General features: G+C 35.5%; 1 protein-coding gene across 2 annotated transcripts; it reads left to right on the top strand.

The window, feature by feature from the left end:
* Positions 1 to 392: 392 nt before the first annotated feature.
* On the top strand, positions 393 to 22,805 carry FERRY3 (FERRY endosomal RAB5 effector complex subunit 3; the record flags this gene model as incomplete). 2 transcript variants are annotated; one of them, XM_079549585.1, is made up of 13 exons in its annotated part: positions 393 to 570; positions 841 to 986; positions 2,356 to 2,537; positions 5,162 to 5,261; positions 5,352 to 5,473; positions 6,427 to 6,533; positions 7,225 to 7,422; positions 10,432 to 10,560; positions 11,679 to 11,747; positions 13,255 to 13,457; positions 20,300 to 20,357; positions 21,643 to 21,710; positions 22,713 to 22,805. In XM_079549585.1, 13 exons carry the CDS (start codon positions 393 to 395, stop codon positions 22,803 to 22,805), a joined length of 1,653 nt encoding a protein of 550 aa, XP_079405711.1. The 2 variants fall into 2 exon arrangements, with proteins under 2 accessions (XP_079405711.1, XP_079405712.1); XM_079549586.1 differs by having other exon boundaries at positions 10,432 to 10,564; positions 11,683 to 11,747.
* Between the last annotated feature and the right edge of the window lie 1,677 nt (positions 22,806 to 24,482).

The raw sequence follows: 24,482 nt of genomic DNA, 5'->3' as shown, positions 1-24,482 counted from the left end.
ATCCTAATGCTCCAAACTATTTCTGTTGTTGAGACATAGTTGTCTGCACTTACAGTTTCTCAGTTAAAGATAGCTTTTTACGTGTTTTTCTTCTGTCGTTTCTGCCTTTTAGTCACAAGGTTTATACTGTAATTCTTGAAAGTAAGTACCGTAATGCGCTCAATCCCAGTTTGGAATAACTCAGTGTTCTGGAAACTGGTGTTCATTTACAGCTTCTACCTGTGTGTTTGGAATCCAAAGCTGAAATGAACACCAATGAAAAATGCAGGATTAAAAGTTTTCTTGCTAGAAATTGTAAATTATTAACGAGGACATTTGCATTTATTTATTTGTTTTATGAGAATGTAATTATTGCTGTTTTCATTGCTACTGCAGGAAATGAACTCAAGAAAATGAAGCCTAATAGAGGAAAGGCCTGTGCTGGAGAGAGAGACTATGTGTACACACTCAATGCTGGAAATCAACATTTTGTGCTTACAGTGCCTCTCAAATTTCCTGTGCAAGAGAATATTAGTCATTTGCATGGGCGTCTAATGCTTCTGCACAATCTGCCATGCTTTGTAGAAAATGGTAAGAACTTTTTTTTTTAAATTCATGTCAAGCATCGGTGTACATAAATGTTTTACAAGATACTTAAAGAAACAAGTACTGAAAAAAAAGTCGTGTTTTTTTTTTTTTTTTAATTAAAAACAAGAACAGCAAAACATTTATGAATATGGCTGTCAGTACAAGCAAGTATGATGCCCAAATGAAAGCTTTTCAGAAAAACCTTTGTATCCTACTTGATTACTAATACTCCACTGACATGGTTTTGTTGATGCTCTCTTCTTCTTATAAAAGACCTGAAGCAATCTCTTAATAAGTTTATAGAAGATGAAACTATAAAGGGTTATGATAGAGAAGCTGAAATGGCTCTGGAAGCTGTGAAGTCAGGAGAAGTAGACATAAACCAGCTGGCAGATACTTGGGCTAAAGCTTATAAAGAGGTAAGATTAATATTCAGAACTTGTTTTGTGAATGTATGTGCACGTATACGCAGATAATCACTTCTGCAAAGGTGCAGAATTACACAAATTCATTTTTACTCATCAATTCTTGTAATTTTTCCCTTTTATTCTGAAGTGCTCATGCAAGTTCTTTATCAGGTTTTTCCTGAATTTATGTCATTACTGGCAAAAATTTAGTTGAGCTATAAAATCAAAATAGAAAGGTGAAACAGATATTTACAGTCAAACAGAAGTGGATGTATGGGTTACAGTGCATTAGAACCAAATCAGAAGATGGTAAATTGCAAAAATATCAACGAGGACTCCAAAGGAGGAGGTATGTGGTTTTCAGATCATTTTCTGAGTTCATATGAGTATTGTACTCTTAGTTATTTGTTTTGTGTTTAAACTTCAAAAAAGAGGAATGCAGAAGAATTGGAGGAGTCCTAGTGGAGAGAAAAAAGTATGACAGAAACTGCAGCTATTGTGGAAAAGTTTGAGGGCCTAACTTGTCATGGAAGAGTGAAGAATATTGCAGGAAAATGCTGGAATGTATGTCCGGTATAAAGAAAATTGGCAAAACAAAATGTCTGCCTTAATGAACATCAACAAAATGAAATTAGCCGAACATTTAAGAAGGAATTTTTTTTACTGGGGAGCATAGGAGTGTGATGAAGCAATGAGTTTACCCTCTTTTCTTTCAAGAAATGAATAGGTTAGGCAGACTATTCAAAACCTTGTCTCTGTGCGAGGATTAGAATTATATTGTCTTTTGATATTCCTTAATTTATTATTCAATATATCGGCTACATTTGTCAGGTTAAACTGGTATATAAAAATATACAGAGTGTTTCAGTGTAGAAGAGCTTGCTGAATTGACATGTTTGGGTCATTCGTTATTCAGTAAGAATTGTTTTTCTGAAATCATTGTTGATCACATTCTAATTATATCAACAATTGGTTCTCCTTTGTAATAAAACATTTTTCTTTTCATAGCCGATGTTTTGAACCCAATCTAAAATTCATCAAATGATGAAACATTGTACAGATATTATTTTAAGGTACTATAAAAAAAAAAGTGCTAAATTTTCTTCTTTGCAATGAGTTGGTGGCTGAAAATTGATTATCCCTCTCTGTAATCAAAATGCTTCTGCTATTGGTTGCTTTCAAAAAGAGAGTATATGGGAAGAGAGAAAATAATAATAGTTAAGCCAGAGTATAGATGACTTAAATTAGGAAAGAGGTAGTTAATGTATGTTGAAGGATGTACATCAGAATGAATGTCCAGTTGGTTTTGTGCCACCATTATAAGACATCTTTATTTTAAATCATTTGGAACCCTTAAGGATGTATCTTTCATAATTTTTAGACAACGTTAGAGTATGCAAAACCTGAAGAAAACAGCTGGGATGAAGATTTTGCAGATGTTTATCATGATCTGATACATTCTCCAGCTTCTGAGACACTGTTAAACCTGGAACACAATTATTTTGTTAGCATCTCAGAATTAATAAGTGAAAGAGATGTGGAATTGAAAAAACTACAGGAAAGGTATTATTTTTATTTTATTTTATTGTTATGCCAAATATGGGTGTACACCACCAGATTTATGTTTCTGTCTTTAAGTATATAATAAATACTTAGCCTATGTTACTAGGGTCAGCTATCTTCCATTCTACTTGGTCACTGAGAATTAGGAAAGGTCATCTGAGTAATATAAGGTTTGATGGTGTTGATTCCCATTTGTTCTATTATAAGCACTTAGGATGTCTGGTAAACGAAGTATAAGTATGTACTGTGCTTTGCCCTTGTTGTAATTTAAATGAGAAATTGGAAGTTCCACCAGATGAAAGAAGGAGGAATGGAACTGAATGAACTTCAATTCAGAAACTCTAGAAAGCATGTGAGTGTGTGTGGGATCCCGACTTCACTAAGATTGTAAAGTTGCAGGTGGCTGCTTTGCCCACAAGGGGGAGAATATGCATTGCGGGATGTTATAAGTGCTAGATACAAATGCTGGCAATGCTTGTGAAATACCAAAATATTCGAAACAGTATGTTACAGCATTGTAAGCAGCACTATTTTTGTTTTTAAGCTCCTTTTATATGATGTATAGCTATTTATGTAGCTTTTTTGTTTATTTTTAATGTACCTCGAGAATAAATCTTACATATCTCTAATTTGTGGGTGAAAATCTCCAGTAATGTGTGTAAGCATAATTTTTTTTTTTTTTTTTTTTTGTGGATTCTTAGATTGTCTTGACTATTTATAAAGAAGAGAGACCACTTAGTGTTAATAGCAGTAATTGCACGCAGCTCAACTATGAGTGCAGGTAACCTGTTTACACAGGAGGTGGTTTGGAATTCGTGACCATCAACTTAAGTCTGCTATAGTAAATCTATTTATTTCTGAAGACTAGGGTGAATACAAAAGACAAAGTGAAGCCAGGAAATTTGGAAGATGAGGGAGAGATGAGGTATTTGGATGAACAGCTGATAGCAGGATCATGTTCATTAGCTCCAGTGCCCATTTTTGAATACAGCAAGAGCTGGAAACTTATCTGGGTATTAAAAATAAGTGTGTTTAGCCTACTTCCTGGTGGTTACATGTTTGCATCATTTGTATTTGTGAGGGAGCAATGCAAAAAGGGTTGAGAAATTTTATTTCAAAACAATAGTTATGTCTGCATTATAGTAGCTAGCTGGGAAATTTTACATATTCTGGACTGTCCAATTAATTCTTATTTGGAAAAAAAAAACAACCAACAAATCAAAACATGATAGTTATTTTAAATTGAAAATATGTATGCTCCTAACCTAAAGTTTGAGTTTTTTTCTTTTATGTCCAGTGACTTTTCCATTATTCTTGGATAAAATAGTTAACAGAAAAGAGTTAACTAAATAGAGAACTACCCCCCTAAAATTGTTAGAATTAAGTGTCTGACTCCGAAGTAGCTACTATAAAATGCACTTAATTCACTGTACTGTAGTACAGTCCTCATTGGATTTTTTCAATATGGGTCATGTTTGTCTTCTGGATCCCCTGCCCTTGTGTAAAGTGTTGTTTCTGCTGATAAGTCTTGCTGATTTTTCTGTGTCCTGGTAGAACAGTAGAAAACAAGCACTACAATTGAATTTCAGCAGTTAGTTCAGATCAAGTATTAGTAAAAACCTTCCTAATGATGAGGATAGTAAAGTGATCCAGATATTAGTATGGAAAAACTGACATAAGTACAGGCAAACTTGAAATGTGTGGATTCTGATTCCAAAACAAGCAGGTAGTTAAAGTACTACATAACATATCTTTCAGCTACGTTGAGTTTTATGTAAAGTCATAGAATGGTTTGGGTTGGAAGGACCTTATGTATCATCTAGTTCCTCCCCCCGACAGTGACCAGGTGCACCTTCCAGTGCACTGGACTGCTTAAATTCCCATCCAGCCTGACCTTAAATACTTCCATAGTGGAGACTTCCACACCTTCTCTAGGTAAACTGTTCCAAAGCTTCACCATGCTTGTAGTAAAGAATTTATTCCTTAAATCTCAATCTACACTTGTAAAACCTTTACCTCTTTTTCTGTCTCTCTATTCCCTGTTCAGGAGTCTTTCTCCATATTTCTTGCAGATCCTTTTAAGTACTAGCAGACCCCTATAAGGTCTCTGTAAGGTCATCTCTTCTCGAGGCTGAAAAACCCCATCACTCATAGTCTCCTTGAAGGAGGACAGGTGCTCCACCCTTCTGATTGTTTTTGAGTTCTAGCAGGTCTGTGTCCTCCTCATGCTGCAAGCTGAATGCAGTACTGCAGGTGGGATCTCATGAGAGCAGAATAGACGGAGTGGATCACCTCCCTTAACCCACTAGCTACTCATCTTTTGTTGCAGGATACAATTGACTTTTTGGGCTGCCCGTGCATAATACCAGCTTATTTTTATTTCCACTGATACCCTCAATTCCTTTGTCCACAGGGCTGCTCTCAATACAGTCACATTGCTCAGCTGTGCTAACGTAACCTGTGCTTACGTTTGGGATTGCCCTGACGACCTTAGGCCTGTGTGATTAGCATTGATTACCTAACTGATAGAACTGATCAGTGACAGTATCAACAACAGTGCTTGTTCCTCTGCTAGTTTATTGAAGGTGTTACTTGTTATAAATCTGCATTTGCTTCCCTTTCAGACAAGGAGCAGAAATGGATAAGGTGATGCAGGAACTAGGGAAATCTCTAACAGACCAAGATGTAAATTCATTAGCAGCTCGGCATTTTGAATCTCAGCAGGTAAACTAAGTTCAGCAAATTGTAAAACATCATGTATATATTTGCATTAAAAGAAAACTGAAAACATTCAAATAACTGTCTTCTTGTTAGGATTTAGAGAACAAATGGACCAATGAATTAAAACAATCTACTGCTATCCAGAAGCAGGAGTATCAGGAATGGGTGATAAAACTTCATCAGGATCTGAAGAATCCCAACAACAGCTCAATCAGGTATTTAATTCCCCTGTGGCAGTTCACTCAGGCTGTGTTGAGTTCTGAGAACTATAAGTCCCTATTGCATGTGGAAGTAATGCATAGGATGTCTATAATAGGGCAACTAGAAGCTTGGAGGTAGAAAGATAGTTGCTTATGTATGCATATACTTATACATGGATCTTTCAGAAAATAATATCTCCTATTTATTTCCACGGGAGCAGCATACACAAGAAGTTATATTTGATAGAATGAATTCTCACCTACAAAAAAAACTCTTGTTTTTCAGTAGTCACCATCATTGCTGTGCATTTTTGCCACTGATGAACAAAAGTATGCATGCCACTTTGGTAAAAATCTGCACCAGTGGAGGTGACACGCTGCTGCTGTCACCACTGTTGAAACATAATGTGTACTGCCTCACTGTGCTAATGTCCACTGCTTAGTCTCCATAAACATTCAGTAAGCAGCAATGAATGTCAACAGGTGCATTTTTTTCCACATGGAGGATGACATGCTTCTTCATACACACTTCCATGTCAGGCACCATTTAGACTGCCCCTCTGCTGCCATCTGTTGCATCACAACAAAATTGAACAGAATATTGGTGGGAAGGTTCAACCTCTACTGACATCCCACCTTGTTCTTCTACTCTGTTCCTCTTTTATTTCCTGTTCTTATCATTATGGTGTAACTAGGCATTGAGGTATTTTTGTCGTTCAGTCTCAAAATATTTTACAAAGAAAACTGATAATATAAATCTAATAGTGAAGTTTTCTTTTCCTGCTGACAAGCAGGTGACTTCATTGCAGCATGATAGGAATGCAGGTCTTCGGATGTGAAGAGTTCATTCAAAAAAAGTTTAGTATCTTGATTTCCACAGGCTGAGAAATTTTTTTATATCATTTGTGAAATATTGTTGGTGTACAGCAGCTAGTATAAAATTCTCAGTAGGTTTCTTATTATTTTAGCGATGAAATTAAGGTGCAGCCCAGTCAATTGAGAGAATCTGTAGAAGGAAATGGGAGAATTTACGAAGAGCAAAGACTTTTAGAAGAAAGTTTTACTATTCACTTGGGTAAGTAAAACAAACTGACAGCAAAGCCAAAACGTAATAACAGATTAGAGAATTATACGTGTATGTCTTATTTACAGTATTTAATTGTCAATGTACTGTATACAGATTGGGATTGTTTTGTATTTGTTGTTTGCATATGTAAGAGAAAAGCAGTACATCATAAACCATATTAAATAGTGTCTAGCTGTCTGAAAAATACTTAATGGAAAACATTCTGAAGGCAAATTTTTATACACTCTGCTAAAGTGAATAGTTTAAAGAAAAAGTATGGTGACATCAAAGCACATAACAATTAAAAATATGAGTGTTGATTCGATTCCTAGAATAATAGGTGTTTGATTTTAAAAAAAAAAAAAATTATTTTATTATTGCTTGTGCATTGAAGGTTTTTAAGCTGTTTGTTGTAACTGCTCCCAGATAGTTTTCATTTCTAGCTTTATCACAGGGAACAAGTCTCATTTCAGGTATAAATATGCCTTTTTGGTTACAATATTGCATTTTTATTTTTAAAATTGCTGATATGCATATAAGATCATGCATTTGATTAAGAACTTTGTGTATGATTGTTTATGTTTCTCTTATGGGTCTTTCTCACAAAAATTAGGTGGAAATTTTGGTTCATTGCATTTTGATAACAATCCTGAGTTTCATCCTTTACTGTTTGTATTAAAATTGTTTGTATTCCATACAGGAGCTCAGTTGAAGACCATGCATAATTTGAGATTACTGAGGGCTGATATGCTGGATTTCTGTAAACACAAACGTAATCATCGAAATGGAGTAAAGCTTCACAGACTTCAAACTGCAATGTCTCTCTATTCAACATCTCTCTGTGGCCTTGTTTTATTGGTAGATAACCGTATCAGTTCGTACAGCGGCATCAAAAGAGGTGAGTCCTCTAATGGAGTGCAACATGCCATTAAAAGTCAATGTGACTCTTGAAAGACTTGCTGTCTTCTCCCACTAAAAGTGCAGTCAAATTAATTTGCTAGAGAACCGAGTGTTTTGTGTGTGGTACTACACAAGAGTAACAAATAGAAAAGCAGATAGAGGACACAGTTTTGCTGAGTAGCTTGAATTCTGATATGCTGTTAAATCCTTCATCTCTGTCCTAGGTTTTGCTTTTTTAGTTAGGAGGATGTGAGAGTAGAATTGTTAATGTTGATTTGCCTGCTGTAGATTGGCTAACTATCAGTAGGGTCTTCTAACTCTCTTATGTCAACTTATCGTACCAAAACATATTTGCAAATACAGCAGTTAAATAGTTCTAAAATTGATGAGTAAATGTGTTAAAATGCCATGTGCGTTAAATATTTCCAGTACCATAAATTCCATTAAAAAGGAACAATAGGAGTATTATTTGCCTGCTCTTGGAAAGCTTGATTAATAGCCATTTTAAGTGCACCAATAATAGGTGATGATGAATGTTTGAAAGCAAATGAATTAAGCACCTGTTTGTTCGTGTTAAAATTTGATTGCTCAAGCATTCTATGAACCATATTATAGACTTTCCCATCTTCTTGAAGTTTAAAACCAAAAAATTTACATTTGAAACATCTTTTTACCTGTAGCCAGTATTAATTTAGTGCTAGTGGTGGCAATGGTGATGAGGAGACGGTTGGACTAGATGATCTTGTAGGTCGTTTCCAACCTTGTGATTCTATGATTCTAATTGTCATTTTTCTAGCATGTCTGTTCTTGAGAAAAGGGAGGGAGGAAAAAAGTAGGCTTTCATACAAACTGAAAACGCTGTGGAATCAAAAAAATAGAAGGGGGAAGTGTGCCCATAAAAATACCAGATGCATTTGTTCTGTATATGATTTCCAAATTGCTTAATTCTCATAGTATTATTTCATGCTTGCTCTTGTTTTCACTTAGGGTTTTTTTTTTTGTTGTTATTATTATTACTGCTTACGTATTTAAATTATTAACAAATTGCAAAAATTTGTTTTGTCATAAATCTTGGGTGATCAAGAGAATATCAGCATTTGAGTAATGCCACTAATCACAAAATTAGCTACTGCAGCCTTAGCAGAGAAGAAAGGAGGAGAAAGTAAGGGGCTGCCAAGCAATCTATAAAATATAATGCTTAGTATGTTTTGATTTCGTTTAGATCCAAAGGAACTTTGGCAAAGTTACTTTAAGCAATTTCCATAGCTTTCGCACTACTATTCTTTTTAAAAATGTTGCGGAAATGAATGTTTCATGTCTCTGTTCCTCTAATCTAGTCAAATACATTGCTTTAAATCAATAACGAGCATCTGGTTATGCTAAGACCCCAAACAACTTGAGGCAGTAACTGATGCTTGGCCACATCTCTTTATATGCTCTGTGTGGTGGGAGCAGTGGCTTCTGATTGAAGATCAGTAATAAAAACAGTTGAGAAGAAACTTTCCTTTTAAACTATTAAATTGTTTGTTACAAGAGCACTACTCTGAAAACATTCTCCTTACTAGAAGGCCTGTTAAGAAATAAATGTACTGGGAGGTTTGGAAGTTCATGATGTGGGCAAAAATGCTATATAGAAGACCTTTACATAGTACATTGATGCTGTTTAAATAGAGAGGTAATGGTGTGTGTACATTACATTTCTGGGTTACAAAAGTGTAGCAATGGTTTTCTGCTTCTATTTTAAACCAGAAGATCACAAATCTAATAGCTTTTGTTTTTGATGGGCTATAATGACTCAAATCTCTGTGTGATTAGAAAAGGATGGTATAGATGAGCTTCTTATTACACATGGAAAACTGATCTTTCACTATGTTGATATCATTCAGCTTTTTGTTGTAAGGAGTAGTAGTTGTCTCTTAACTTACTTGGTATTTATGGTGCAAACCTCTTACATTAGGAATCTGTAGGGCTTCTGTGACTCAGATTTAAGTGAGTATAGCACACTCAATCAGTGGACTACAATTAACTTCAGCTTAAGTATGAGAGACTTTCTGTTGTTGTTGTTGTTTCAGTCCTAGCGTTATTTTATTTTGATGCACCCAGAAAATAATCTTTTGGAATATGAGCAGTTTCTTCCTATGATCTTGGACACCAGAATTTAGTAAACCATTTCAAATACAATTTATGTTGGAGACAGTACATAAGGTATATTAAGATTTTCTTTATATCTTGCCGATTCCTGTCACAGCTCTTCATGGGAATATATGGAGCTCCTTAGATAATCAAAGTGTATTACGTACTTAAAGAAGATTAGAGCAGGTACCTCAAAAAAGGAAGCAAGTCAAAGTTGTTTAGCTCAGCTTCTTGCTGATAGCTTTTTCTGGCAGTCATTAACTTGTTTGGAGAAAAGGCTAGAAACCAGGATTTGTAGCTTAGATTACCATTTACAGGGGCAGTATGTGATGAACCTAATTATTAATTTAATTTTTCTAAGTCTGACATCAGACTTTCTTATTGGGAAAAAGGATTTGCAGCTCTTCTCAGCTGGTGGTATTCTTTAGCTTTCAGAGAGCAGAATAGTTTTGGGAACAGAAGAGGAACAGTATTTCCAAATTTCCAGATGAACTGTTTATGAATGTAATTAACAGCAGTCATTTTACAAAACAAAAGTGCAGTAGTTGCTGTTGGAAGGATCTCTATACGTGTTTTAATAAAGCATCACGGATTGAAGGGTTGTTTTTAAAGCACAGTAAAACATATGTTGCTGCTATTATTTTTGGATTTTTTATATAAATGATTTTATTTGAACAGTAAGAGTGCTGTTTTTTGAAGTAATTCTTTTGTTTCAAAAGCTTTGTTTTTTTGTTGGTGATATTGTTTTGGTCTGGCTTTATTTTTCATTTCTTATTTATCATTGTAACTAGCATTGCTTGAACACTAGAAATGAGTTATGTAATGTTACTTAGCATAGCCCGGTGATATTGATTTAAATCTTTTATTTTCCTAGATTTTGCAACTGTTTGCCAAGAATGCACAGATTTTCATTTTCCTGGAATTCAAGAACAACTTGAAATTGTCCAGAAGGTTGTACTTAAGGCCAGAGCACAGCGTAGCAATAAGTCAAAAAAGCATCACGGTCAGTGACAACCAAAATTACTTTCTTTACTACTCTATAATAGTCCTCAGTGGAATATTTGTGGTTATGGGCACCTTAGTTTTTCTCTTATTCTGTTAGATTATCTATAAAATGTAATATTCTGGTTTATAAGTTGAGAAGTCTTTGTGGAATTTTGTCTTAACAGACTGCGTGCCTGCGTGGTCCATGTGATGTTTTTGATGTCATTACATACACACCTTTAAAAAAAAGAAAAAGAAAGTCACTAGGTTCTGATCATACTTGTGATCAGCCTAACATCACAATCCATATGCAAAGTGTGTAGGATCATTATGTTTTCCTCTGCAATTTAATCTGCCTATGGCAATATGGAATTTATTTTACTTAACTCTTTTTCTTTCTGTGTAAATGAAGAGCTTTAAAAATTGTAAAATACATGCTATGACTTTTTCCCCTCGTCATAAATGAGTGCTAAAACTGAAGAATACATTCACTAAATTTGTATTCTCTTTAGTGCTGACTAAATCCTTATGAATGGTTTACTTTGCAGTTCTATTTACAAATGGCAGAGAAATCATCTGAGTACAAGCACTGCTTTAACAACATGTACATCATGAAATTTTGGTTTTTTTGCAGACAACTACTTGTATGGCTAAATACATCAGTAATGTGAATAGATTCATAAGAGTACAAGTAGAGAAACAAGTTCTCTTAGAGACCTGCATATTGCTGTAGCCTAAGGAAAATACTGAAAGCTGTTTTTATAGTGATGATTCATGCAAATTTCTGTTAAAATTTAATTTTTTAGTATTAGGAACAATTTTTTTAAAAATAGATGCGTAATTAAAAAGCAACAGCAAGGTACTATGTAGTTGCGGGGTTAACTTTGAGTATTATGTTTGAGAACATTTCTTTTCATCTGAATAGGGTGATTGAGGAAGAAAGCTAATGATTTGTTTCAGGATTCAGTTCAGCATTTATTGAAGCCAGTGAGAGCACTTCTTGTTTGTCCCCCAACTTTTTCTAACTTTATGGTGAAAATTTAAGCTAGACATCAGCTCAATACATTTTATATGCTAAAGCAGATAATACATTAATACATGATGTATTTAATGTTTGTGTTATTTATTTATATACAGGAAGCAAAGATAGTGGAATTGAAGATAAATCCAAGAATATTGAACGTAACCAGTCGAATATTTTACAAGGTGAGTTCCATTGCATTTCCCCTCTCTTCTTACAGCAAATTGTGTTTTATAGATGCACATTTTTAGCTCTAAACTCAGAACATAAATTATAAACTAAACCTGAGTTGACCTCAATCAAAGGAGAAGGACGTTCTTGTGGCTAAGGCAGAGAACTGGGTGTCAGGACATCTGGTTTCTATTCCCAGCTTTGCTACCACATCATATGACGTTGGGGCAAATCACTTAACTTCTCTATGCTTAAAATTTGTTTTCAGAATTTGAGAGGAGAAAAGGCTATCTCTGAGGATCCTGGAAAAAGATGAAGCTTAAATACTAGCAAATTATTTTCTTTCAGATACAGTAAAGCATTTTAGAAGATATTTGATTTTTGATCTTTGAATTTAAGAATTCATTCCTCTAAAAGAGGAAATAGATTTCGAATGTATTGTGGTTTTAATAAAGAAGGCTGCAGAGTAGCTTGAAGAAAAATGCACAATTGAGAGGAAGGGAGATAAATCCACCGTAACCCATAGGTGAATATGAGGGCTTCTTAAAATTGCTTTCATGATTGTTTTAGGTCTGTTAGTGGATTATAAATCCACTCTGGATCCTTAACAGGTATATCCTGGTAAAATCTTGCTGCAGTGACTTGTATATCATTATTCTTAGATGGTCACTGCTGGGGATTACTTCCTCTTTGGCTCTCAGCAAGGACTATATACCCATTCTCCAGTATCCCAATGCAGTCTTGACTTGCCAGTGGAAGTAGGTTTAAAGAAAGATGCTTATCTGTTGACTGAAACAGTAGGGCTATCACATACCTACTTCTCTGTTGACTCCACTTTAGACATTTTGCTCTCCAACAGAAGGTAACATGAAGAAACCTGAATTTATCTGCCTCTTGCTGCTTGTGTTTGATAAATGAAAACTGATTTGAAAAATTTCCCTTAAGGTGTCTTCTCAAAACCAACTCTGTAACTCATCTTCCCATTGCTGCAAATTATTTTAAATTCTAATAACCACTGATGCTTTTGCATTCTAGTATGTATCATGTATGTAATATAACCAATTACCCTTTTTCCATAGACTTTTTGTATCCTTTATTTTAACCCATCCATTTTTGGTATTTCCGCCTCCCACATCTGTCTGCAATTCAGTGCTTACATAATATATTTTGAGTATTATACCTCCTCTGTGTTTGTTTTTCTGTTTCATACTATATTTAGATCGTATCCGCCTGTACTGGCACTATTACATCTTACTACACCGGGTGTCTGTGATGCTAGTGAAATTCATTAGAGCAGGAAATTGAGTGCTGGATGAACGTAAAACAGCGATACTCCGTGATTTTAGACCAGTTCATTTCTTTTATTTCTCTCCTTATGTATTGTGTTCTGATCTGTGTTGTCTACTTGTATTGGCTTTTTGTCTTAACTAGCTGACTCTACTCCTACATTGCATAATAAGTATGTTTCAGTATAGGTCACTGCCATGATACTCTGCCTTTTTATTATATGTTATTCTGCAGGAGAATTCTACATCACTCGCCATTCAAATCTTTCTGAAATTCATGTTGCATTTCATCTTTGTGTGGATGATAATGTAAGATCTGGAAACATAACTGCTCGGGATCCTGCGATCATGGGACTTAGAAACATTCTCAAAGTTTGCTGCACACATGACATTACTACCATTAGTATTCCTCTCTTGTTGGTACATGATATGTCAGAAGTAAGTAAATTTGTTCTCTTTTTGGCTTCTAGAGTGCAGTAGTTTGCAGTTTTTTGGTTTTTTTTTAAAGGCACATTTCATGCTGTTTGACACAGATGAGGAAGTTTATCCCAGTCTCCTGCCACATCGTTGTAATAGCACAAGTATCTATATGGTGACCAGAGTTAAGGAACTGAAGCAGTTAAAAGCATTTTGGTTAGCTGAACTTCTTTGTTTTTAATCCCACCCCTTCTTGATCCAGCTCATTGCAAGGCTGCACAGGTATTAACGAGAGAAGTAATGGCACGTGTTTGGCAACACTTATAGCTTAGAAATTGCAAGATACAATGGTTGTATCAGATCCCAATTTTAATTGTCATCAAGAAAATCTTAAAACTAAGTTTTTTAGGAACAGCAGAACTAGCTTGGTTTTTAAAGAATTTTTAATTCTGTATCCCTAAACACCATTCTTTATCACCTCAGCCCTATGCAGCAGTAACCAGATTTCACCTCTGCCCTGATTGGTCACCTTCTTCATGCCTAATCATCTATACCTTCAATTTCTGCCCTTGTTTACCTTTTGTGTTCCTGCCGTGTACCACCTGGGCAAGAAGCAGCATACTGCAAGACACTTTGTTGATAAACATGTGATTCATATACTGAACTTTCGTATTCTTTCCTCCATGGGACACTAATTCATAGAACTTGTCTCTCACGTGTTTTTTCACAGTGTATAAATTATAGTTTAATACCATTGGCAGTTTCTTTTCTCTGATTCAAAAGATGCTGGCAGGAAAGGAAATGGAGGTGGGGACAGAACTAGCAGACAGGCAGTACAGCTACATTCCACACTTCCTTATGTTTAAGGAAGTTTAGAAAAGTTAAGTTTAGAAACTTAAAGGAATGAGAAAAAAAGATAATGGTGCCGTTACTGTTACCCTTGTATATGTATAATTATCATTGTTCTGTTTTTTTTTGAATAACCTTACAAATGTTAAGACTGCATTCCTTCCGTAAAAGTGCTTGACTCGTAGCAAGAGAAAGGCTCACCTTTGGATTGTTTTCAACAGATGGAATAACTGATTTCTTTATTTTTTTTAAACAAAATTTGATCTGAACATATATAATACTGAGATACCTTTTGCAAGATTTGTGAAAGTTCAAGCAATGCAAAAGTTAAAAATATCCAATAGTGAAAATTCTAAAGGATATGCTTCTATATACATGTTAACTCTTAGTAACAGATTATATTATATCAGAAATATACTTCTGCATCTTTGTATTAGTGTCCTTTTTAGGGGTAGCTGCCTGAATTATTACTGGGACACAGTTACTGCATTTCAGAAATGTGTAGACATTTATTTCTTAATCAAGTCACCGTGTGACTCTATTCATCTTTTTCTTTCTTCAATTGTGCTATTTTTACCTTGCTTTATATGTATGTATTTTAAAATACAAACAGAACACAAGACCATGTGTTTGCTGTGCTTTCAGAAAGTGTTATTGCTGAATGTGTGAAACTGAAGAATTATCTATTTGTGTGGCATTGGATTATTAAAAGGTTTTGGTAAAACACTTTACCTTTGATATTAAACTTTTTAAGTACTTATGGATTAAGCAGAAAGTGGCCTGTATGGTAAAGCATGTGTTAAGCCCAGACTGAACTGAATGAACTGTGTTAGCAGCATATACCCTATTACAGTGCTTTGTAGATGACTGAATTTGAAACTCACAAATCTGTGACTTGTTGTTGAGTGAATAACAGGTCTCTGAAGGTTAACGTGAACTTGGTGCCTTCAGCAGCTCCAGTTTTGAATCCACATTTACCACCTACATTAAAAAAAAAAAAAAGTTTTTGTAAAGTGGTTAACCAAGAGCACAGCTGTAAAGATATTTGCCACCTTCTCTGTGACAGGTATTCATCACGAGTTTGCTTTGTGTGTTTCCGAAAGGTTTTCTTTTATGGCTGGTTGAGTAGATGAGTAATGTTTATAACATCACAGAAGTAAGGAGTGTATCACATTTCACTATTATTGGGACTTCGTAAAAAGCTACTCTTTTTTTTTTTTTTTTTTTTGGTAAGGAAAAGATAAGGTTATGGTTTCTTTAATTTTTCTTATGTCTAGAATAGCAAGAAATTCAAGATTGTTTTTTTTCTTTTCTGTTCTGGTCACTAATTTTAACAAAGGAAGGAAACTGAGTTTAATATCTGGGGAAGACAAGATCAAATTTAGGACAGCACAGGTATTAATGTCTGATAATTGCACTGAAATTAACGTAAACGGAATTGAGGAATTAAATGGTTCTAATGACATGGCTAGAGCTGGCATAGCTCCTTGGTAGTTTCAACATGCAGGCCATTTTATGCTGCCATCAATATAGAAACACAGAAGAAAACAGGACACTTCAGGGCTCTCGGGCAGCTGTCTGTCGTGCATGTGCCGGATAACCAGGGGATCAGGGCTAGTCACGAAAGGTAGGTCCTGCTTAACCAACCTGATCTTCTCTGATTCGCTGACCTTCACCTCTGCGTGCAGTCTACATATACTTCAGTTAAGCCTTTGATACTGTCTCTCACAGCATTCTTCTGGAGAAGCTGGCAGCTCATGGCTTAGACAGATACACTCTTCACTGCATAAAAAACTGCTTGGATGGCTGGGTCCAGGAATAGACTTAAATCCAGCTGTCAGTAGGTCAGTGCTGGGGCCAGTCCTGTTCAGTATTTTTATTGATGATCTGGACAAAGGGATTGAGTGCAGCCTTAATAATTCTGCAAATGACACCAAGCTGGGAGTAAGTGTTAATCTGTTTGAGGTCAGGAAGGCCCTACAGGAGGATCTGGATAGGATGGATCAGTGAGCTGAGGCTCAACTGTGTGAGGTTCAACAAGACCACTTCCTGGATCCTGCCTTTTGGTCACAACAAGCCCCATGCAAAAGGCTTGGGGCTGCAAAGCTGCATGGTGGATAAGTGTCTGGGGGTGCTGTTTATCAGCTGACTGAACATGAGCCAGCAGTATGCCAAGGTGACCAAGGAGGCCAACCTGGCTTGTGTTAGAAACAGTGTAGTCAGCAGGACTAGGGAGGTCATCGCCCCTCTGTACTCAGTACTGGTTCAGCGTTCAGTTTTGGGGGACCCTCACTACAAGAAAGACCCTGGACCATATCCAAAGAAGGGCAGTGAAGCTGTTGAAGCCTCTGGAGCACAAGTCTTACAAGGAGAGACTGAGGGAACTGGAATTGTTCACTGTGGAATAGAGAAAGCTCAGGGAAGACTTTCTCATCATTCTTTACACTTGCCTGAAAGGAAGCTGTCATGAGCTGGGAATTTGTTTTCTTCCAGGTAACTTGCAATAGGATGAGAGGTAATGGCCTCATGTTGCATCAGTTGGGTATTTGGAAAAAATTTCTTCTCAGTAAGAGTCGTGAGGTATTGAAACAGGCTGCCCAGAAATGTGGTGGAGTGGCTTAGTAAGCACAGTTGTGATGAATTAACAATTGGACTTAATGACCTTAAAGATCTTTTCTAACTTCAATGATTCTAAGAGTTAAGACAAAAGTGTTGGTTTTTCTTCTTTTTTTGTTTGTTTGTAAGTAAAAATAAAAGGCAAATAGGCTGTGTAGCAAGTATTTGTGAACAGTAATTTTTACATGTAGAGCAGATTATTGAACCCCTGGGCTGCACACAGCCCTGGACAGCTGGTAATGCAGTCCCACAAGATCATAAACTTTAACATTACTGTGAGTTTTAGTGATATTTTTAAACAGCTGATTGCACTTCTCTTGAGCACAGACTGTGTAGATGACAATGAAATGTTGTGGAGAGTGCAGTGCAGGGCTAACTCTGCTTCTTGTGCCTGCTGCACAGTGTCAATTAAATTTCAGTTTAATTGAGCCAGATGTGTTACACATTACATGCACATGTGCCACTTGGCAAATAAAGTGCAGTGATTACTAGTAATAATATTTTGTCCTGGTTTCAGCTGAGAGAGTGTGAATAGCACACCAGTGTTTTGAATGTTGCTGGTTGACAGGGCCATGACTGGGACCAGGCCAGGCTGCTTGGCAAAAGATCTTCTGCTGAATTAGGCAAGGGTTTATTCCCTACCACGTGACACCATGCAGAAGGCTGTAAAGCTGTGGAGAGTTGACCGGGGCCAGCTGCTGCTTGGGGATTAGCTGGACTCCATTTGATGGGTAGTAACTAATTGCTTTGTGGATTTATAAATATTTCTTTGTATATGCATACACACAGAGAGATATATGTATAACTATCATCACATTTTTGTTCCTACTTTCCTTCTGTTTAGTCTTAGTAAATAGTTTTTATCTCAACACAGGAGTTCTATTTTGATCCCAATTCTCTCCTCCCATTTCACTAATGGGAGCAAGGGTGGAGGGGAGTGGAATGAGTGAACAGCTGTGTGGTGTTTAGTTGCCTTCTGTGTTAAACTGCAACGTATTTCAGCTTACCTACATGTGTATGCCTGTGAAGATGCATGTTCTTTATTATTAAGTGGGCGTGTAAGTTTTCTTATTTAATTATTAAAATTGGGCTTGTGTTATTTCATAAAATAATTTACTGTGTAAATGTGATTGCTGGAGAAGAAATATCCATAATACTTGTGCAGTGCTAACAAACTTTGTAATTTTCAACTTCTCCAAAAGCTCACAAACAATATAATTTGCAGTATGTTTTCAATAAATCATACGGTTTGTATTTGATTAATGTTTTTGTAATGTTTGCCTAAACAAATATGTCATTTTACTAATTCAGCCATGCTAAAAGCAAGTTTACAGAGAACATGTGTAATACTTACATTTATTCACTTTTTCTCAGAAACTATAAATTCACTAAGTTGTGTATTAAACGGCAACTTCTTTTTTTATGTGAAAGTAGCACAGTAAATTAAATGTTTTATGATAAGATCTAAAAGAAATGAAATTACAAGAAAAAAAAGCATAAAACTAAAAATGTCAGAGTTGATATATATTAAAAAAAATTGTTGCTTCTATACATTAACTATATTATATATTGTATATGTGGCCTAAGACAGTTCCTCTTAGTTCCTTGTGTCTCAGGCAAGCCAAAAGGTTGGACAACTCTGAGACAGATTATCAGCGTGTGTATTAACCTTTAATTTTTTACCTCTTACAGTTTCTCACCTTGAAGTGTATAGCTGCTCATACAGTGTGAAGGTTTTGTGTATTTCAAGTAAACACCTTGCTAATTCACCACATCTGAAAATTAACCATCGAAAAAGGATCTGAAAGCTTTGTTCCACAAGAAGTTTCTGGAATTTAGTGTTTTCATTACTTGGTTATGACATGGCTTTCTGCAGAAACTTAAATGTGCTCATAAATTTAAAAAAGCGGTAATCACATGGGAAGAGTCTGTTGATGCAGCTTTGCAGCATGTATTTCTAATCAATGAAGTTGACCTTTTTTATTTTTACCAACAGAAGTGATGTTAATCTGATAACAGATGTTTTCATCTTAAAACGGAGTGGTGTGTGGTCTCAAACAGCAAACCAAAACCCCCGGGCATTTTTTTTTACTTGCTGGAATGTTACTAATGAAAGCTCATCAAAAGTGATGGGGTTTTTTATGTTTTCCTATCCTTTGTGCTGTGCTGTGAATTAGTACTCGCTCAATCCTTTGTTTTCACTACTGTTAATTTACATATAGAGAAAAATTCTAACATGCCAAAATTACAAGAACGTATTTTTTAAAGATGGATTGAAATTGAATCACTACTGTGTCATTGTCTGTTCTTGTGGCTTGCATACTGTGACGTTCTAGGTTCAACCTATTATTTCCCTGAGTGCCCACAAGATTTAGCATCTATGTTTCTCTGAAATAGTCCAAGGAATAGTGTCATATCCTGCTGCCTCAATCGGTCCTTTTTAGGCCAGGTCCTTTTATTGATTACATAATGTACTTCTGAATTGCTCTTAGAGTAACTGAACCTTTCTTTTTAGACATTTGTTCTTAAACCAAGCCAAAACAGTGATCAAAACTGGCAGTAAACACCTACATTGCTTGTGACAGAAAGCAAACATAGGCAGTTAATTTGTAACAAAGGCCAACTATTTTTTCCATAAAGATCAGAAATGAAAATAGTATTGTCTGCATTGTTCTGTTTGATTCATGTGCTGTATAACCTAAAAGCAGCACTTTGTGATGCAGAGGTTTATGTGATTAAGACATATAGAGAGAGAGATTTAGTTGGAGAGCACATCCGAACAAATTGATCTTATTTATTATGGACGTTATGTTCTCTGAGAAGTACTTACTCTTTACTGTGACGGCCTTTCTGCCTCTAACTAGGAAAATTCATCTTAATATAATTCATGTTATGGTTTACAGGAAAAGAATGTTGTATGTAGTAAAACTGTTTCTTAAATGATTTAGACTGGTGCACGTAGCCACACATTACAGTAACTTATATCAGTGGGGCTTTCATATCCTATCTTGTTGTTTAACTTGACGTAAGAAATTGCTGTCTGATTAAATCTGAAAATCATCCAGCAGATGAAGTTAGCTTTTGTTTGTTCAGAAAAATCACCTTTAGGAGAGGAGGTTTTTACGTGAGGTATGTGGGTATGCCAATAAGCCTAAATCAGAATCATCAGGAATACCTGGTAACCATCAGTTACTGCTGTTAAGCTGTGGTCAGGAGCCTGTTTTTTGCTACCTGAACCACAAATCTGACAATTTTCATTTCTGATATATATATACTGCTAGATAGGTATTCAGGGAAAATATGCTTTTATGGCAATTTATTATTTTAAAGAATTTCCTTGCTGCTGTTGTTGGTTGATCCATTTGTGTTGAGCCTTTTCATTATTCATTTAATTTTAGGAAATGACCATTCCATGGTGCTTAAAGAGGGCAGAACTTGTGTTCAAATGTGTCAAAGGTATGTTAGTGAATGCTGCAGCTCACTTCTAGAGTTGAATTTGGTGATTTTAGCTCAAGCTGTATATTTCCTACTGCTCCAAAAAAGTTGTTTCAGTAACTTATTGTTTCTTAAAATACTGGTATTTTTTCTTTGAAATTATTAACTACCATGTTACTCTTGGGCTATTTTAAGCATCAGGAAATAATCTCACACTTAGAATGAAGACTGAAAATGTTTTGAAAATATTTTTATGAGTTGCACTTAGTGAAAGAAAAACTCCTTACTGCTTTTGAGCAATCTCTGAAGGAAGGCAGGAACTGACAGTTGTCAATATACTTTCCAGTGTCTTATCTATGTTAATTTCCTCAAACAATGTAAACTCCACACTCTTTTTTTAAAGCTAGTTTATATGCTAACTCATCTCTTTGCTGGAAAGTCATCAGATTTAACATTTATTTCCTATCTATTCCAACTGTTTTATTACTTATTGCATTCTTATGTCCCGTGCTTAAATACTTACAGCAAGCAATCATTTAGAGCATTTAAAGTGTAAGTAGTGTAGTGTTCTCTCTACTACATACTTTAGGAACTTTGTGCTGTTGTGACCTTTAGCGATTCACAGTGGAGTATCCATGTAATCACTTTCATTATATAGTATTTTTCCAAAAATCCTTAACTGTCAGCAATGTATTCCTGTGGACCTTATAGTTCATCAGTTACAGTTAAGAAATGCTAGCGTAAAATCAAAATCTTAAGTTGAGCAATAAACACCACGTTCTTTCTTTGTAAGTTAGTTCAGGCATGTTTGTCTTTCCAAATAGTGAATATATATAAGCTTTTGAAAAAGATATTATTGGCTCTTATTTTCTCTGATGAAATGAACTTTACATTATATAATGTTAGACTTCTGTTGAGCATACAGTTGATCATAACTGATCTAAAGGAAAGAGTTATTTCTGAAGTGAAAGCAAGCTATTGGAAGAACACATAGCAGTCATGTCTGGAGAAACCTCTCACTTCTGCTGATAAACACTGTTTCTGTACTGTAAGTGGGGTTTTTTTTGCTCTTCAACAAATTTTCTCAGCCATTCTTCATTAGATTTTCCAGTTAAATAAGGTTTCAAAGTAGATTAGCCAGGTCAGATATGAATATGAATAACAATGACAATAGTAAAGGCAGTTAAAATCCTAACTGCATATGAAAACTTCCTAACCTCCTCATTGCTAGGTAAGAGTGTAATTAAGAGGGAAGCATGTATAAGTAATCCATTATGAATTATGTATTATGAATATTGGTTTTTAGGTTTCATGATGGAAATGGCCTCATGGGATGGAGGAATTTCTCGGACTGTACAATTCTTGGTACCACAGGTGGGTTAAACAAGTTTCAATAGTCCCCTGGGTTAGATACAAACAAGAAGTTAAATGTCAGTATACTTACGTTTGATTTCTTTGCTGTGTCCTGTTTGTTTGTTTTTTTTGCTGTGTTTGTTTGAGTTTAAACTAGTCCATTGTTGTTTTGATTCCTTGCTTACAAAATAGGAATAAAAGGGTTTTATGTTTTGGGGTATCCTTTAGAATATCCTGTGAGTACTAAAAATTCAAACTGGTAAATTTGTCTTTCCAAATAGTGAATATATATAAACTTTGAAAAAGATATCATTTGCTCTTATTTTCTCTGATGAGATGAACCTTGCATTATATAATGTTAGGCTTTTGTTAGTCATACTGTTGAGCATCTTGGAAAATTGCAATGAAGAGAGTTCATTTATGCTTCCACAAAATCATTAGACTAGATGTTTGAAGTGAATTGTAATGAAGATTCCTAAATGATTTAATTTGGAGCTTAAACTCATCTTCAGGAACAGGAATCTTTCCAAGCATGGCCAACACTGAGGTGTTTTTTTTGTTTGTTGCTGGTGATTTTCTGTGTTTTGTTTTCATTATGAAAAGTGGTGCTGAAAGTTGTCTAAAAAATCAGTGTTATCTTAGGAAAGAAATAGCATGTATTTGTTCAGGAGTCATAAACTAAGGAACAAGAGGAAGATAAGAGTAAATGAAGCAGAATATAATTCTGGAATTCAGGGAGCAGGAGTCCTGTATATAGCAAAGAGCACTATTCTCATTCTTCTAGACAGAAGTACTTGGAACAAGAAATCTGGGGACAGATATGTCACATGAATACACAAACAGTGTTTTGGTCCATTTTTTTATTGAATTAAATAGAATTATAGCATGCATTACATAAAAAATCTTTTGGGCCTTCTGAAAAATGATACTCTTAGATGTCAAAAATAAAGTTTAGAGGGATTCCATTCTTCTAAAGTACAGCAAAAAAAACGAAGCTTACTACTTTATCTTTTTTTTCCCCAGACAATTTCTGAGGAATTGTTTTACCAGCTGAGTAACATGCTACCCCAGATCTTCCGAGTATCCTCTACATTAACTCTAACCTCTAAGCACTGAATTTTGTGCAAAAGTAGGTTGTATCCTGTTGACAGAAGAAAAGGTTCTGGAGAATCGGTACTGGAATTTCACTTCTCTGAAGCCTGATGATCCTGAATTGAAGTTTGTTGCAATTTCAAGAATAATGTTATTAGAATAAAAGATAAAATGCTACCTGTATTTGGATGTTAGCATTTCACTTTTACTTCTTTCATTCTTTTTCAGCATGCATTAATATTGAATTCTTCATCTTTTTCTGAAAGAAATTAAATGCAGCTATGGAATCTGCAGAAATAATTTTCATAGATAGTAGGAATAAAGGCTTATGGAAGAAGTAGAATCCTCTTGGCAGAACAGGTGATGATTTTAAAAACGCATTCTAAATGTTCTCAGTGATAGTTAAAGGAGGAAAAAATGATGTCAGGTATCTCCTTTGAATAATTTTGATATCATTTGTCAGAGTTGTCTTTTAAAGGTGACCACAAAATAAAGCGTTTTACTGCTTCATTTCAGCACTTAACCATTATAAAATAAGAAACATGAGAGAACTCTTTAACCTGTTGCATTTTCATGGAATCACAGAAACACCAAGGTTGGGAAAGACCTACAAGATCATCCAGTCCAACCAATAGTTCTCACTAAACCTTATCCCTCAATACAAAATCTAAACATTCCTTGAACACCTGCAGGGGCAGTGACTGCACCACCTCCCTGGGCAGCTCATTCCAGTGCCTGACCACTCTTCCAAAGAAGTAGTATTTCCTAACATCCAGCCCAAATCTCCCCTGGCACAGCTTGAAGCCCTAATTGATTGTAGAGGAAATGGACCTGGGGGTATCGATCGATGTTTGGCTGAATATGAGCCAGCAGTGTGCCTGGGTGGCCAACAAGGCCAATGGCATCCTGGCTTGCATCAGGAATGGTGTTGCCAGCAGGAGCAGGGCGGTGATTGTCCCCCTGTACTCAGCCCTGGTGAGGCCGCACCTGGAGTTCTGTGTCCAGTTTTGGGCCCCTAACTGCAAGAAAGACATTTTGTAAATCACTGGAATTATTAAAAAGTAATCAATATATCTATAATTTTGCTTTTTTGAAATTATCACTCCTTCTTTATTTTATAGTATTTTCTTTATGACAGGATTCAATTTTTACTGAAAAATAAGCAATCTCATAACCTCCTACTTCCCTGCAGAAAAAGCTGCTTTTAACCCATGTTGGGACACTCAAGCTTTTTGACTTATTTTTGAACACTAGTGACTGGAAGCAATTCTTAAATTCTAGTCTAGTAGAGACTAGGCACAGGGAAAATCCTGTCTGAAGCTGGTATTTACAGGGTTCCTAGAGGAGTTAGCATCACAAGAAAGCAGCTGAGGTAGCGAAGGTCTCAGGTAGGTTTCTGAAGTCCACAGTTCTGTTCTATAGAAATCACTGGGAATCCTGGTAGAGCTCACTTTGAATATGCAGTCTTTCTATGGATTGTTTGATTCTGCATTTGAAAACTGTAAATACATTTGAAATTATTTACTTTTGTCAGTGTGACTTATTATCTTACTTAGTTTAGTAGATGTGAAGAAGGTAAAATTTTGCTCTGAAGAAGTTGCAATTTAGAATCCTTACAGAACTGAAGTAATATAAATCAGTTCATGATATTTATAAATTGACTGTGTAAGTAACAAATTCTTAGCTCAGTATTTTATTAGC

Source organism: Tetrao urogallus (assembly GCF_951394365.1).
Source record: "Tetrao urogallus genome assembly, chromosome: 1".
Classification (NCBI taxonomy): Eukaryota; Metazoa; Chordata; class Aves; order Galliformes; family Phasianidae; genus Tetrao; species Tetrao urogallus.
The sequence above is the reverse complement of the archived record's forward strand: the minus strand, read 5'-3'. Positions and strand labels throughout refer to the sequence as shown.